This window comes from Sceloporus occidentalis, unplaced genomic scaffold, assembly GCF_023333645.1.
Source record: "Sceloporus occidentalis isolate IW3139 unplaced genomic scaffold, rSceOcc1.0.p SCAF_1, whole genome shotgun sequence".
Taxonomy (NCBI): domain Eukaryota; kingdom Metazoa; phylum Chordata; class Lepidosauria; order Squamata; family Phrynosomatidae; genus Sceloporus; species Sceloporus occidentalis.
The window spans coordinates 151,477,759-151,494,713 of NW_028316981.1; the positions used below are offsets into that span (position 1 = coordinate 151,477,759).

A 16,955-nucleotide genomic window follows, 5' to 3' on the forward strand; every position below is an offset into this window, starting at 1 on the left:
CTGAGGCGCCGGAGGGGGTGGGCGGGGCCGGTGGTCTTCCGGGAAGCAGCAGCAGCAGCAGCAGCAGCAGCCGCCCCTCAGCCTCTCTGGGTCTGTTTGGCAAGGAAGCGTAGGCGCCGCGGAAGCCGCCAGGTAGGGCGAGGCTTGGGGGGAGCGGGGAGGAGGAGGAAGGAGGGGGCGCCCAGTAGCCCTCTGCCTAAATCCCAGGGTGCATCCACACTGCAGGAGTGATGCGGTTTGATAGCGCTTTAAGTGCTGTTGCCCCTCCATCTTGTGCAGTGCCTGCCCGGGTTCCTAGTTGGGCTCTTAGCCGCCCTTCGGGGGAGCAGCCGTCCTCCTTTTCCAGGGCATGCCCTCCATTTCAGCCTTCTGTCCGGGAGGGGTTTTAAAACGTCCTCCGTTTTCAGCATCACCGAGAAGCAGGGACTTTCCTGTTTTCATCTTTACTTTGGCCGTGCCCCCCCCCTTTCCCTTGAATTCCTTCCCCTTTAAAGCATGACCCAGAAGCAGGAGGTCATATTCATAGGAGTGGCTTGTAGCTTTCATTTGGTCATGCCCTCCATTTTGAGCATGACTGAGGGCAAGAATTTACATTGATATGGGTGTCTTTAGCTCTTTTCTGCTCACATCCCATATGTTTTTCTTGGACGCCCTGCATGTTTGCAGTGCCTTTGCAGTTAGGACCTCATGGCCACGCTGTGCCTGAGGCCCCTCTCTCCAAGCCCCTGTCCTCCGCTGCTCTGGCCCTGCAGATTCAGTCCCCTGGCCCCCTCATTGAGCCTAACCATCTGGCATGTGGTCTTCCTCTCTTTTTACTGCATACCACCTTTCCCAGCTTCATTGTGATTTCTAGTGAGTCATGTATCTTCATGATGTGGCCAAAGTACCATAGCCTCAATTTCATCATCCCGGCTTCCAGGGAGAATTCCAGCTTGATCTGTTTAAGGACCCGGTTGTTTGTCTTTTTGGCCACCCACAGTATCCGCAACACACACACTCCAGCACAACATCTCAAGTAGTGAGTTTTACAAGGCCTTTTAAGCCTTCCCTGCCACATAAAACAACAGATCCCAGGATTCTGTAGCATGGAGCAATGGCAGTTGAAGCAGTGTCAAACCCTGGGATCAGGAAGCCCTGGAAACAGCACCAAAAAAGCCCACAACATGTTTCCGATACGTGGATGACACTTTCACCATCTGGAGCCATGGAGAAGAAGACCGGGCTGTGTTTTAGAACAACCTGAACAACATCCACCAAAACATCCAATTCACAATGGAAAAAGAAAAGGAAGGAACACTGCCATTTTGGGATGTCCTAGTCATCCACAAACCAAACCAACTTTTGGGTCACACAGTATACTGAAAACCCACACATTCAGACAGATACCTGCACATGAACTCCAACCATCACCCAGGACAAAAAAGAAGCATAATCAAAACACTGGTAGACCGGGCAAAATGCATCTGTGAACCCCACTTCTTGGAAGATGAACTGAAGCACCTGGACCGGGCTCTACAGGCTAATGGTTATTCCAGCTCAGACATCAGAAGGGCTGCCAGACCCAGGAAAACCCACAGAAATGAAGCCAAGCAGCCACCAAAAGGGAAGGTACTTTTACCATACATCAAAGGAGTCACAGACAGAATAGGCAAAGTGGTGAGGAAGCACAACCTTCAAATGGTTTACAAACCAACTAAGAAAATCCAGCAAATGCTTCGCTCAGCTAAGGACCAGAGAGACCTCTCACAGCCGCAGGAGTTTACTGCATACCATGCAGCTGCGGACAAGTCTACATAGGGACCACCAAACGCAATGTCCAAACACGAATCAAGGAACATGAGAGACACTGCAGACTGGGTCAGCCAGAAAAGTCAGCAGTAGCAGAACATGCCACAAACCATCCTGGGCATAAAAGACTGTTTGAAAACACTGAAATTCTGGACCATGTCAGGATGCACAGGGAAGCCATTGAAATCCATAAACACCTGGACAACTTCAACAGGAAAGAAGAAACCCTTAAAGTAAACAAAGTTTGGCTACTAGTCCTGAAAAACACCAAAATCAAGATCCAGTACATGCAAATGAAAACCACCCAGCGTCAGGGGGATTTCCCAGCAGACAGTGGATCACTAATTAAATAGACACCCTGAGGCCTTGCCATTCAACAACAGGCTAACACACAGATTAACATGTAAATTGCTTCCTCTCTACCAAAGGTCACACAGTATTTATACTCTACTCACTTCCATGCCAGCATTCTCTGAAGATGCCAGTCACAACTGCTAGTGAAATGTCAGAAATAAACTCTTCCAGAACATGGCCACATAGCTCGAAAAACCCACAAAAAAATTATGGATGCCAGCCGTGAAAGCCTTCAACATCACATTATTTCTACAGTGTAGATGTACACAACCACTCCTAGTTGCCATATGAGGCATGAGAGGGAAGGGTAACATGGTAAATATAAAGACATAGCCATGTTAGTTGTGGCCCCTTACTCCTGGAACCTTCTTCCCCCACATGCACACCTCATCACTTCTCTACCCAGTTTCAAAACTGAATTAAAGACTATATTGTTTAGAGAAGCATTCCCAGAGGCTAGCCCCTCTCTGACCCAGGAAGCCTCCTTTCAACCATTAATTAAGAAGCCAAGCACTTCCTCCAGTCCATCTGCCTTGGTCCAGGCCTCGGAGGTGGAGAACTGCTGGACCTGATCCCATTCCCCACCACCACTCCCTTCTCCTTTTGTGTCGTGTCTTCTTAGATTGTAAGCCTGAGGGCAGGGAACCGTCTAACTAAAAGATTGTATGTACAGCGCTGTGTAAATTTACAGCGCTTTATAAATAAAAGTTAATAATAATAATAATAATAATAATAATAATAATGTTAGTCTGGAAAATCTTTGAGACTAACTGGAAGAAAGAAGCTGGTAGCCTGAGTTTTTGTAGACTTGAGCCTACTTTCTCAGATGCATGTAGTGAAGTGGGCAGACCTCCTCTTTATTCTTGCAAACCTGCTAGTAAAATGTGGGCTAGACATTGCTCAGTAGTGGCTCCTTTTCATCTTGGAGGGAAGTGACCAGTGGGGTGCCACAGGGTTCTGTCCTGGGTCCAGTGCTATTCAACAATGACCTGGATGACAGAATTGGAGGCCTACTTATCAAATTTGCAGATGACACCAAATTAGGAGGAGTAGCTAATACCCCAGAGGACAAGATCAAAATTCAGAATGACCTTAATAGATTAGAAAGCTGGGCCAGAAGTAACAAAACGAACTTCAGCAGGGAGAAATTTAAGATACTGCACTGAAATGCACAGATATAGGATGGGTGACACCTGGCTTAACAAGACTACATGTGAAATGGATCTAGTAGTCCTAGCAGACCACAAGTTCAACATGAGTCAACAGTGTGATGTGGTAAATAAAAAGGCCAATGTGATTCTAGGCTGCATCAGTAGAAGTATAGTGTCTAGACTGAGGGAAGTAATAGTGCCACTCTATTTTGCTTTGGTTAGGCCTCACATGGAATACTGTGTCCAGTTCTGGGCACCACAATTCAAAAAAGATGTTGACAAGCTGGAGCGTATCTAGAGGAGGGCGACTAAAATGGTGAAGGGTCTGGAAACCATGTCCTGTGAGGAGAGACTTAGGGATCTGGGTATGTTTAGCCTGGGGAAGAGAAGGTTAAGAAATAATATGGTAGCCCTGGTTAAGTATTTGAAGGGGTGTCATGTTGAGGAGGGAGCAAGCTTGTTTTTTGCTGCTTCAGAGAACAGGACCCAGAACAATGGATGCAAGCTAAAGGTAAAGAGATTCCACCTAAACATTACGAGAAACTTCTTGATAGTACGAGCCATTCGACAGTGGAATACACTCCCTTGGAGACTGGTGGAGTCTCCTTCTTTGGAGGTTTTTAAACAGGCTGGATGGCCATCTGTGGGGGGTGCTTTGATTGTGAGTTCCTGCATGTCAGGGGTTGGACTGGATGGTCCTAGTAGTCTCTTCCAACTCTATGACTTTTATAGCAGTCTTTGTGTGGGAATGTCCATAGCAATGTAAATACTTTGTGGGTGAGGAGATGAGGTGACAAGTTCAGTTTTAGCTATAGTTGTTGGGCAAGGATATTACCTAAAGCCAAGGTTAGATAAACATGTAAATTAATATTGGGATGTAGTATGGGTACCAAAAAGAAGCTGTGATGAATTGTCCAAGAGATCCCTCCATTAGGCTGGGGATTAGCTAGTATTATAGTGTGTGTAGAAACCATTGTCTCTGTTCAACCCACTGTTGGTAGATTGGGGTTTGTTGATACACTCAAATTCTGCTGTTTCTCTTTCCAAACTTCCTTTCCCATCTTCCTCCCATTTTCCTTTCTGCTCCACCACATGTATCTAAGAAAGTAGGCTAAAGTCTATGAAAGCTCATGCTATCAACTTATATCTTTCAGTTAGTCTCAAGGGTGCTGCAAGATCCCTTTCGATAATGACAAATATAGAACATTTCATGATTCCACCATTTCATTGGTGGCATATAACAGTTGAGTAACATTCAAGGGCTCTTGCTGGCTCACTGGAATACAGACTAGGATTGCCTAGCCTTAATTGGGCTGCTGCCACACGGCAAAATTAATGCAGTTTGACACCACTTTGACTGGCATGGTTCAATGGTATGGAATTTGGGATATGTAGATTTGTGAGATATTTAGCCTTCCTTGTCAGAGAGCTCTGGTGCTACATATTCCAGGATTTCATAGGATGGAATTATGACAGCTAAGGAGTGCCAAACTACATAAATTCCGCAATGTGGCAGCAGCCATGGAGAGGCTAAATTTGGGACCTTCTGGAAAGCACTACTCATCTTTCCTGCTGAATAAAGGCATTTCTTTGGCTGGCTGAAACAGAAGATTCTTGCTCCTGTTTCATTCTGCAGAAATGTGGCCCTCCAGATGTTTCTGACCTGCAGCTCCCATGATCTCTCACTATTGGTTGTGCTAGCTAAAGGTGATGGTAATTGTAGGCCAGAAGGAGCTGCAAATTCACAATTGCTCACTGCTGCTCTACAGTATAAAGCCATAATTGCCCTTTTTCTCTCCTGAGCAGGCACTGTCTCAGTCTGATTATGGTTTTTTGCTTTGTAGTAGCTGGCAGAAACTCACAAGCTGTGTACTCAGCTTTTTCTTCTTTCGCTCATAGGTGGTATTCGGGGATGGTGAACCAGAAAGGTTTCTTTAAGCAAGGGAGTCAAGATGCACAGTAGGGTCAGATATCTACTCTGAGATATATTCATGCAGTGTGTTTCAAGAGACACTGCTGTACCTTTATAATGACTGAAACATAGATGTTCCTGTAGAATAATCACATGTGGCATCCTGTCAAAGTCACCCACGTCTACCAATGCAGCCCTTGAATCACAAAATCCAAACTACACTGTACTACAAGCAGGGAAATGAGAGCAATGAAGTCTGTAAGAAGATGCCTGTAAGATAGATAATACAATATATTGAATTGACTGCCAAATCTCATTTTGGTCATTCCCATGGGCTGTAGCCTTGATTTGGGAATAATTCCTTTCTTTCATCATGGCACTAAAATGAGCCATGGTTTCTCTAGTAGGAGCTGCTCAGGCTACAAATGATTAATATCCAAATAATCTATGCCAGTTGGTTAAACTAGAAGGCAGTCCTTTCATAGAAAGCTGCTCTGCTTTCTGAATCATTACTGAATTTGCAGTTAGCAACCTGCCGGGAACAATTATTTCACCCTCCCACCATTCCTTGTCTAGTACTCGGTCCTGGGCAATGAGCAACACTTATCCAAGTGAAATCTTATTGGTGTGTAAGTCTGCATTGCTTCAACCCTCTTGAACAGGAGTTGAAGATGTTTTCCTTGTGTGAAGAGGATCTGAGAAGGGGGAGTTCTTTGTCAATGAACATTAAATTGATTTGGACAATATAATTATTAGAGCAGCAGAAATCCTTTCATTCATTTGTGATCTTGGAACTGTACATGCTTTGGCTCTGGCTTTTTGGGACTAAAGTTCAGGAGGTTCTGAGAAGCTAAGGTTTAGAGTTTGAAACCAAAGGGGAGTTTGGATAGACCAAAAAAGGTTTTAAGTTTGTGAAAGTTTCATAATTTCTGATGCGTAACTTAACCATGTATCCATTATGTGTTTTCCTTCCAGTATGAATGTTGGGGTAGCTCATAGTGAAGTGAATCCTAACACACGAGTGATGAACAGCCGAGGCATATGGCTGGCCTATAGTATCTCAGTGGCCGTCCTTCACATCATCCTTCTCAGCATCCCCTTCTTTAGCGTCCCTGTAGTCTGGACTCTGACTAATGTTATCCATAACCTGGTATGTCTACACTCTTCTTCTGTCTGATCTACCTTATATACTCTACTATAAGTTGACCTCATGTGTAATTCGAGGGCAGGTTTTGGGGCCAAAATTAAGGATTTTAATATGACCCATGGATAAGTTGAATGTTTTTTGGGGTCAGTTTTTTGATGAAAATTTCTAGGCTTATACATGAGTATATACAGTATTCATGAGCTTCTTTTCAAACTTTTTTGTCATCTGTGAATTAATGGTAGTAGTGGGCATGTGCAAAGAGTTGGAGCAACCAGCTTGGGCTGCATCATGGTCATTCTTAAAAACTGGAAGCAGTACTGTGGTCAGTTTTCACATTTATCTCCTGTGGGGTGCTAAGATCAAAATCATGCTTTCTAGACAATTTTTTGTTTCAGATGAAAATAATTTTTTGGGAGTAGAGAAAAATATTCCCAGGGTATGGGGGGGGGGCATGTGGGCCACTTTCTAAGGACCACACTATTCCCATTCCTCTTTTAGAGCATTATTTCAGTGGAGTTTATTCTGAGAGATAGTATTTTTATTTTTTCAAAGAGGAGAATTCTTGAGGACTGTCCTGGGTATAGAGTATTGGTGTAGAGTACTAAATTTAAGGATTTTTTTTACCACATAGGCTTGTTTGCTATTTCTTGTTAAATGCTCAAATATTCCTTAACTCTGCCATTTAACCTTAACACTGCAAAAAGCCAGTATTGCTGGCTTTTTACACTGACAAAAAGAAAGGAAGACCATAATCAGTTATCTCTCTCAGGCAATGTATTGGCTCCTGCACACAGTAAAAGGGACCCCCTTTGAAACGCCTGACCAGGGCAAGGATCGCCTCCTCACACACTGGGAACAGATTGATTATGGTACACAATGGACATCCTCACGCAAGTTCCTAAGCATCTCACCAATTGTCCTGTAAGTGCCAGAAACTGCTTACTACTGTAGTGCTGGGTTTTGATTACATTCACTTGTGTTTTGGTTACATTCAGTTGACTACTTTGCAGCATGTGTCACATTTTTAACACCTGGTGTTCAGAGCTCACTTACTATGGTACAAAACACACTGTAGAAATAATCAGTTTGAGACCACTTTAACTTCCTTGGCTCAGTGCTAGGGAATCCTGGGATTTGTAGTTTATTGTGGCACCAGAGCTCTCTGACAGAGAGGGCTACATGTCTCAAAAAATTACATTCCCAGGACTCCCTAGCATTGAGCTAGTGGAGTTAAAGTGATCTCAAACCAGATTATTCTGCAATGTGTTTTGGACCTAAGTCACCTTTTGTTCTTGTATGTGAACCTGCATATTTCCTTGTTGAACCTTTTTTTCCCTAGCCATCAGTTTAGCCATAGAACTGTGGGTATGCAGTTGATCAGTCAATGAATGAGATACAAGAAGGCTGACATTTTGATGGCGTGATGATGATGATAATAATAAATTTAATTTCTTGCCTGCCTCTCTCCAAGGCTTGAGACAGAGTACAACATAGATTAAAACACATAAAAACATTTTAACATATTGTTAAAACACATAAATATAGGACATATTAAAATCATCCAACATAAAATTAAAAATATCACAATTTAAAATTCATAGTTTAAAATTGAGTGGGTAGGCTTGCTGGAAGAGACACTGTATGCCTTTAATACTGTTTTAAATTCAGTCAGCGTATTCAGCTGTTGAATCTCTCCTGGTAGGTCATTCCACAGCCTAGGGATAGCCAGTGAAAAGGTGACAGTTGCCAGTTTAGTCCTGACTGATTGAGGCAAGTCTCCCAGAGGACCTGCATGTATGGGGAGGATTATACAGGAGGAGGCTATCCCGTAGATATCTCCTATATATTTACAAAGGCTACCTTGGCCTTTGTGCAAAACTAATCTCATAACTGTTCCCCAAAGAGGGAAACAGATGGTATAAAGCAAAAGATTCTGGTTGGAGCTATTTTCTCCTTCCAAAAAAAACTTAAGGGCTACAGATCAACCCTTCCCTCCTAATCAAAAACACATTGATGGATTGTTGGTGTATATCAACTTCCACTCCAAGTAAACACAGTTTAATTTCATAAATTTCACATATAGTGATCACAAGTGCTGTACAAGAGCTAAAATGAAACACAGGCTTTGGTAGTGTCAGTATCTATGAACAAGATTTGTAGTACAGTCTTATTTGATTTACATCATCTGATGCATATTTGGCAGAAGGAAATCTCATTGTGTTTACTGGTTTTAGTCCTGGGTGTGCAAAATATATTAAATGGTGTAGCCTGAAGATAGGATGACACCTTACATGTAAAGATTCCCACCGTCTTGTTTCTTCTGTCTCTTTCTAACTTTAAATGTTTTTCCTATTCATGTGAACTTCTCAAAAAGGAAATCCTGTGACACATTCAGAAATGGGCTTAAGTTCCCGGTGCTAAATACTGTGCTCTCCCATTCTAGGAAGTAAGTCCACTAATGTGCCCATGTTTTTAGTTGGTAATGGAGAGGGACTGATTTATGAATTTCATTGCTGTGAGTATACAGTAGTTCCAACCATAGCTTTTTGCATTAAACCAAAGTAGTCTCCCCCCAGAAACTTTCCTTTTTTGAAACACAGGAAAATAATAACTATAAGGAGTCTAGAACCATAACAACACCTAAAGCAAGAAGTAATTAGGGACACATGGACTCACTAGACAAAATACATTAATATCTCCTAATCAGTTCTAGCCATGTCTCTAGGAAAACCACTCCACTGAAAAGGAGATGTAGATATTTTCATTCAAGCTTGTATGTTATAGAGACAGTCCTACCAGCTATACAGTTTTCCTCTTTTTAATTTTTTTAATTAAAGATTGATATAATTAATATTAACACACTTTCCATTCATGTACATCACTGTAACAGTAATCTGTTTTGTGAAATCTAAGGCATCCAGAGTTTTTTGGGCTATGTGGCCATGTTCTATAAGAGTTTATTCCTGATGTTTCGCCAGCATCTGTGGCTGGCAAAACGTCAGGAAGAAACTCTTCTAGAACATGGCCACATAGCCTGAAAAACCCACAAAAAACTATAGTCATCCGTTTTCCCTGCTCCCAACTGCTAATTGCCCTATATGAGAAGTAAATGGAACATTTGTTAAATGCCAGTTTTTTCCCTCCAACCTGAAATGAAAAATAAGATGAAACATTACGTTTTATTTAGCATATTCTTGACTGGAGAACACTGCATGATGACAAAAGATTGATGTATACAAATTGAAAAGACTGTACTTATGTATAACTAACACAATATATTCCCCCATCAGCTACATCTTGACCAGCTTTTATACAAAGTATGACCCTGTGCACTTCATAATCAACACAGCCTCCTTGCTGAGTGTCCTTTTGCCCAAACTGCCCCTGTTCCATGGTGTCCGTATATTTGGTATCAACAAATACTGAAGCAACCATTGATTCTTCCACTGCTGCTTATTCCAAAGATCCAAGTGGCAAAGCTCAGATCACTCTTTGAGATGTTATACTGAACTATGCATAACACTGGGGCAGAGACGGCTTTAGTGGACCACAAGAACGGATCTGTGCTGAACTATTTATTTTGTAAAAGGCGATATAAGCCATTCTCCTTGTGGATAATCTGCACCTGTGCTGTTGCCTCTTCCAAGGGAATGAAAAAATAATTAAGCCCTCAGGTGGATTGTTTCTCTCGCAAGATTTCTGCTCCAGTTGTTTGTAATTGGTGACATTGTGGGACGAAGCCATTTTGTGTAAAGGTTTCTTTTGATTTTTAGACATTCCGAGTCAAAGCAAGCTTGTGTGTCTTGGGGAGTGAATACACTTCTGAAGCACTTTTGTGAAAGTAAATTGTTAGACTGTGATGTTTCTAAGCGGTTCAAATTATCTATGTCCACCATGCTCCTAAAATTTTCATTTTGTAAAATATATCATATATGTATAACTTTCTTCCTACTGGAAAAGTAGGAATCCTGTATAGACTTTTGCTTCACTGTATTTTTATTTTTCTTTATTTTTATATAGCCTTTATGATTATAAAGGAAAAAATGTAAGACTATGGTTAGTAATGGAAGATATAAATTAAAATAAAGCTTTTGTCCTTGCTATGCATTGTTTCAATCTTCAGTAATTTCTGTCTACTATATCTTTGCCCATCTAGGTTCTTCCCTGCCCTCTTTCTCTTCCTTGTCTTCTATATCTGTAATGGCTGCTAGGGAGCAAACTGAAGTGGCTTGTATGCCAAAACAAAATAGATACCACAAGGTGGGTTGTGTGAAGTTACCCATTTGCAAAATAGTGACTGGGGTAATGTGGATATCAAGAAACAAACAGTTCACAGAAGATGAAAGTTCTGAAGCTAAAAACATGAACATAAACTGGAATGTAAAGCATGTGTAGAGTCTGAGATATGGACATAAACCCAGTTCTTTGACTCCACATTTATACACCCCACAAGAACTATTTTTTCTCTCTCCAGATCATAAATCAGCTCCTTTCCCTTACACAATCACATCTTTCTTTCTGAATCATTGTGTATGCATTTTTGATAGAAAAATGCAGGGGAACTTAGTGAGTGTTGTTGGAGGTGCTATGAAGGGAACTCCAGTGATAGAAGTTCAGTACCTTTACATAGTAGAAAGAACAGACAAAATGCTAAAATCCTCCTGCCTCCTTTGTTGCAGATGCCACTATATTCTCATACCAACTGACCATCATAGACTTCAAGTTATTTGATAACTACACCATTGTCAAAATGATTTAAGGAACTGCTTGAGGTTTGATGCAGTACAGCTGTCAAACTCACCTGGTGATAGAGATGCTGTGGTCTTTGATATGATTATTCAGTTAAGTGAGTCACCTTGATGTGGACCAGGGCTGACACCTTCTTAGTGATTCACATGTGCGGAGAAGGGAGGCAATTCAGACCACAAAGATCTGACTGCTTTGAGCTTCTGGGAGAAGGAAAAGGCAGGTGGACTCTATTTGAGAGCACTTCCTGATTTCTCTCCTCCCAAAATTGAGATTCTCTGAATTGCATTGTACAAACAGAATTATGAATACAGTGGGTCCTCCACATTCACTGGGGTTATAGGTGCAGGCCTCTTGTGAAAATGGAAAACCCACAAACAAACAAAAAAATGTTTTTTACCTGCATGCTTTTTAAGTGCTTTTATCTTTAACTGTAATCTGTTTTTAAACAACTCATCTCTTTTTAACATTGTAGTAGTTTAATTCCTGTTTAACTCATTTTGTAAGTTTGTGAGCTGGTCTGTTTTTAGACTAAGCTGCTTTAAATACCAATTTTGGGGGAAAGCGGGGTACAAATAAATATAATAATCTTTAGGTCCTCCAGTACAACTTCTTGCAGAAGCTGATCATAGAGTTGCAGTGGAGGACCTAGAGTTCTCTAGAGAACATACTAATCAAAGCTGCAAAAGCCGCAGATGTGAAGGGCTGACTGCAGTTAGTAATACTCTGTTAAATGTCAAAGTAACAAGTCGAAAGTATCATGGCAAAGATATAACTATGCATTTTTATTCTTACTGTAGGACAGCTCCTCTTAGCTCGTTACCATCATGACAGGAGTGCTAGCTGAAAGATTTAGTTGACACTTGGTTAGGCTGGTGAAAGTTAGAGACTTATTGTGTTTCCCCAGTTCAGCCTTCTTTTCCTACCTGCATAGTTAAATATCTGGCAGATACCATGGAATACTGTTTGAGGTCATCCCTCATGTGTCCCCTGGCATTTGTGAAGACTGGGTTGAAGCAGAAAGCAGGGCGATTGCTCAGAATCAAATACTTGGAATAGCTATCTTGAAGAGGGAATCAAATAATTAGAGCAGTCAGAGTCAGAAACACATCCATTCAGTTATTACACTGAGCCCTTGGTAATCCACTGGGGTTAAGTTCCAGGACCCCCTTGTGGATACCAAAATGTATGGATGCTCAAGTACCATTAAATACAGTGGCATAGTAAAATCATAACCCTTACATAAAATGGCAAAATCAAGGTTAGCTTTTTGGAATTTATGTATTTTTAAAAATCTTTTTAAATTGTGGTTGCTTGAATCCATGGATATGGAGGACTGACTATAACAGACCTAACCAGGAGACACTTTGTAACCATTTAGATACAAAAATACTACAAAATATTTGTCATTAGGTTGCACTAGGTAGTCTACTTACTGCCTGCACACAAGAACACGAATATCAATTCATCCCCATGCCTAAAACCATAACACCTTTAGTTTTAAGCAACTTCAAATTGGAAGCCACTATCCACCTGTCCAATGCACTTCTGTACAATTAAGAGTGAAAGAACTGTGCTACTTTAGGTATAGTTAACGGGTTGAACATTCAAGGTGGTCTTTCCCCTTCCCACTTTAGAGAATATGACAAGCTTCCTCAAAAGAGGAACGTTTGGGGAGGGGAGTCTACCATACACTTAAGACTTCACATTGAGCTAGGCCCTGTGTTGATGACACTGAATAATAGCAGGTTGAAGATGTAAAGAGGTGCTGTAGTGAAGTCCCTTCAGAATTGCAAGGTAGAGAAGTCAGGCACAGAAAGGTATCACAGTGAGCTCACTAAACATTCTTTGGCCATATACTCTACAGACTCCCGCTTTAGTCTGTGTATGCCTATGTTTTATAGGAGCTGATGGTAGTGCTGTTACAAAGGCATGCATGCATGCATGCTGGCTAAACACAAAATCAAATTTAAACCAAGACTCAAATACTTGAAATGCAAGTTAGTGTTGCTTTTTTATTTCTTTCTTTTAAAAACCTTTGAGAAGCAAAATTGGGACCCAGTTCTTCTGCATCTTTGAATGGAAGTTATATATATATTTCATAATTGTATCCATACAAAATATGCCCGGTACAAGAGTGGTTTTTGTTTGCTTTCTTTTTTTAAAGAATAGTTCTATTTCTTTCAGTTTTTTGCTCTCATTACGGAGGACAACTTTGCTACACAGGAATCACACACACAAAGTAATAAAACCCCAAAACACAAAGTATAATTCCTCACAAAGTCCACACTTTATTTTTTAAAAAAGTGATTATTTTGGGTTCATAAAAGGGTTAAAACTTAATATATATAATATGTGCAACTGTAAACAGAAGTATGGGACAAGGCGTCAAATGCAATTATACAGGCAGAGAACTTTAAAAAAGTTTTTAGCTTCAAGACCGGGTTATAGTTTATATAAAAATTAAAAACTGTATAGTCTTTCTTCATCAGCTAAAATCTACAGGATTATTTTAAACTAACCGTCATCCAAAAAAATCTTGACAATCTATTATATTCAGTCACTTTATCATTTTTTTAAAATCTCTCTCAAGCTTTTAAACTTTGTAGCAATTCTTTTAAACTTTTTTTTTTACATCTTTACAGCTTTCCAAATTAATGGAAAGACACACAAACAAATTGAAAGAGACAAAAATGTATACTGGCTTTAACTAAAAACTTTTATTTTAAAACAACATCCAGTGGTTTTGTTACTGATAAAAATCCCCCCTTTTTACACAAATTTCATCTTATTTACAATTTTAATTACTTTAATAATTTGTCATTTCCCCTCCCCACTGTATTCAACCGTCATAGCTCAGAACGGTTTGCAGAAGCAGCTTTTTCACTCAAGAACATGGTTCTCATCAATAAGTTCAAAGACAAAGATACTTATGCACTAACCCTGATTTTATGCCCCACCTCACCCCCCATTATGAAAGGTAAGCCACTGCCACCTTCACTTCCTCTCTCTGTATTGTCTGTTGATCAGATGAGAATATGAACTGCTAGATCTCATAATGCCACTCATAGAGGCATGATGGGGAAAGTGTGACTATTTTAAAGGGGGAGTGGGGAAATGGTGCAATTGTGCGTTAAAAGATCTCAACTGTACAAAGTTCATCAAGAAAGCCTTATAAGTAAAGACCCTGCAACTCTTGCCACCTTCCTGCCCCCTAAATACTTAGGTTCCTGGGTACAGCAATCTTCCAATGTCCTTGTTCAACAGCAGGGAGAGTGTGTGTATGTTTTAGATGGTGTGTCTGGGTGTGTCCTGCATAATGCCCACATTTTGTCTTCTGTTAATAAGGAATCTCCCTACATTGGGGAAGATGCTGCTGGGCCGATGGCTCTTAAGCTATTGATTATAAATTGATTTTTTTTCTTTTTTAGAAAAGAAAGGGGTATTTCTATATACAGACACAGAGAAAGAAAGCATATAGACGGGCTCTTTATTTAATCCCCTTTCCGGCCCAATTTTTGTCAGGAAGTCTCCCTCTTGCTCCCATCCAGCCGGGGAGGGTGGCAGTGGGAGGGGAGGATTTCTACAGAGATCCAGCCAGCAGTTTAGAAAACTCTGCAGCCAGGGCATTCCTCTCCATGCTAATTCAAATATATACACTATATATATACATAGATAGATAGATAAATAATCCCAAACTCTGCAATGTGCCAACATCTCTCTCTCACTCATACACACAAGTCTTCGGAGCAGCAAGTTGATCATGGGAAACAGAGATTAGGAACTGGAATTATAGGGATTAGCTAAGAGCCAAATCTCACTCCCTCTCCATTTGAGGACTGATCACCAGCCCCTTAGTGAAGCACGTGCTCCCCACTCTGCAGGCAGGCAAAAAAGGGTTTGGGCTCCACTGGAGAGAAGTGCTGAGCTTGGCATTGTGTGGTGACCAGAAGCTTGTTGTTCCCCAAGAGGTGGCATGTTCAAACTGCATCATACTTTGCAGTGTGATCTGCCTCTCTCCTCTGTTGGTGGCTGGGAACCCACAGTGCTCATTTCAGCTATTCACTCTGGAAGGGTTTTAGGAGACTGAACCTCACTTTTGGTTTCAGAAGGGGGAAGGACAATCCCAGAGAGAAACATTCCCTACCTCTCCCTGGAACCTGTTCCACATTTGCCGTGGCAGCTGTGGTTCTCCATCTTCAGGGAAGAGGGCTCAAAAAGCAAAATGGTGGCACAGCGAGGGGCTCACATTAGAGAAAACAGACCAAAAACAACATTAGCAAAGTCTAACACTTCAAATGAGGTAGGTTCAAGTGCGGATGCTCCTCGCGCATGGAAGATGGGCCAAGGGGGTGGGAAAGGGGCAAAGAAAGGGAAGGGCTATTTCCAGCTTCTGCAAGTCAAGGCCTACTTGCCACTGAGAAATTACTTTTTCCAAAAATCACATGTACACACACTCCCCCCCCCTTCCAAATCAAATACCTAAATGTATAAAAAAACCCAGAGCCAGAGGGACTCTGGAAGGCGGATTGTCAAGCTAATGAGTCTCTTTGAAGCCTCCTGTTACCTTGGTACATTAGCAAGCAATAGATAGTAGGTTCTTTTAAAAAAATCTGTCACGCACACACAAAGGTTCCCTAAACACACACCCACCCACACAGGAAAAAAGTTACAAAGTTTCCCTGGGGATCCAATAGCCATGCCGCAGCCCACTTCCTCCAGCTCTGCTAGATAGAATGCCCCCATCTCCTCCCAGTATATTTCTGAAGTCCATTAATTACGGGGGCGGAAGGGCTCCCCGTTTCTGCTTCAAAAGAAAATGAAAATCCTAAAAAGAAAACCCTGAGTTGCCGGTTTATCAGTTTCCCACCCCAGATGGAGCTGCTAGTGGCTGTTGTCTTCTGCTGGGGAAAAGCAGGCTGCCCTGTTCTGGAAGGAGTAGACAGCTAAACCTGACAGCCAGAACCAGTCAGCTTGGTCTTAGAACTTAACCAAGACTGGTATGCAGTGGCAGATACACTGATGCCGCCCTGCTTGATTTGGGTCCCAGCTGCCTCCACCAGCAAGTTGGGGTGGTCGAATCCAATCGTGCTCTCCCTAGGTGATTCTCTCGGCTGCGCTGGAGGGTTGGGAGAGCTGGCAGAACAGCCTCTCTCTCTCCTGCGCTGCTTGTGCCAGGCAGTTCAGGGTGTGTTTCCCACCCACTGCCTCATTTGAAGAGCCTCTTTGGGCTAGTTCATCCATTTCCTGCAGTTCCAGGCTCCACAATGGCATGGGATTTTGTGCTGATCATCTTCAAAATCAAACTGGTAGTCATACGTCAGCTGAAGATGAAGGACAGAAGAAAAAAACAAGGGCACATTAAACATGAAATAAACTTTTTGTCTTCCCTGTTTTTATGGCAGGCCACTATCTGATTTGTCTATCTTCACTGCATCTAACTAACAAGTTGCTTAACAAAACCTCCATACAAATCAATACCTATACTGAACTTATCAAGAAAGCAGCAATCAAGGAGGAAGGACTGGGAATACGTGCTCCCCTTTAACATACTGCAAATTCCTAATGGTGGAACATGGAAGGCAGCATAAAATGAAATCAGAGCCTTTCTCCATGTAGCATAGCCTCTCCTGCTTCCATTAGTAGCAACTCTCCAATGGGCTCTTTCCCACATGCTTGAACATGCTTCTAATATCTGAGCCCAAGATGCCAGGAATTTAACCTAGAACCTACAATGTGCAAAGCACACCACCACAATGGAGCCACAGTCCTGTGTTAAAATTAAAGGGCTAACACCTGCCTTGCCTATTCTCAGATTGCCTCTATGTAACAAGCAGGAGCATGTTCAAGACAAGAG

At 41.7% G+C, this 16,955-nt stretch overlaps 2 protein-coding genes across 5 annotated transcripts in view; one reads left to right on the plus strand and one right to left on the minus strand.

The window, feature by feature from the left end:
* The first annotated feature begins 35 nt into the window (after positions 1 to 35).
* On the plus strand, positions 36 to 10,455 carry LOC149322426 (ORM1-like protein 2). Of its 2 annotated transcripts, none has more exons than XM_089477525.1 (4): positions 36 to 132; positions 6,181 to 6,355; positions 7,122 to 7,273; positions 9,643 to 10,455. In XM_089477525.1, the coding sequence occupies exons 2-4, from the start codon at positions 6,182 to 6,184 to the stop codon at positions 9,776 to 9,778; spliced, it is 462 nt and encodes a 153-aa protein (XP_089333651.1). In that variant the 5' UTR covers positions 36 to 132; position 6,181; the 3' UTR covers positions 9,779 to 10,455. The 2 variants fall into 2 exon arrangements, with proteins under 2 accessions (XP_089333651.1, XP_089333656.1); XM_089477530.1 differs by lacking the exon at positions 36 to 132 and adding an exon at positions 2,985 to 3,804.
* Positions 10,456 to 13,369: 2,914 nt separating this feature from the next.
* KMT2D (lysine methyltransferase 2D) overlaps positions 13,370 to 16,955 on the minus strand; it is a 203,916-nt gene continuing 200,330 nt past the window's right edge. For all 3 annotated transcript variants that reach the window (XM_089477537.1, XM_089477543.1, XM_089477551.1), the window contains exon 56: positions 13,370 to 16,422. In XM_089477537.1, the coding sequence (XP_089333663.1) occupies positions 16,330 to 16,422 (93 nt within the window). In that variant the 3' untranslated portion in view covers positions 13,370 to 16,329. The remainder of the gene's footprint in view (positions 16,423 to 16,955) is intronic.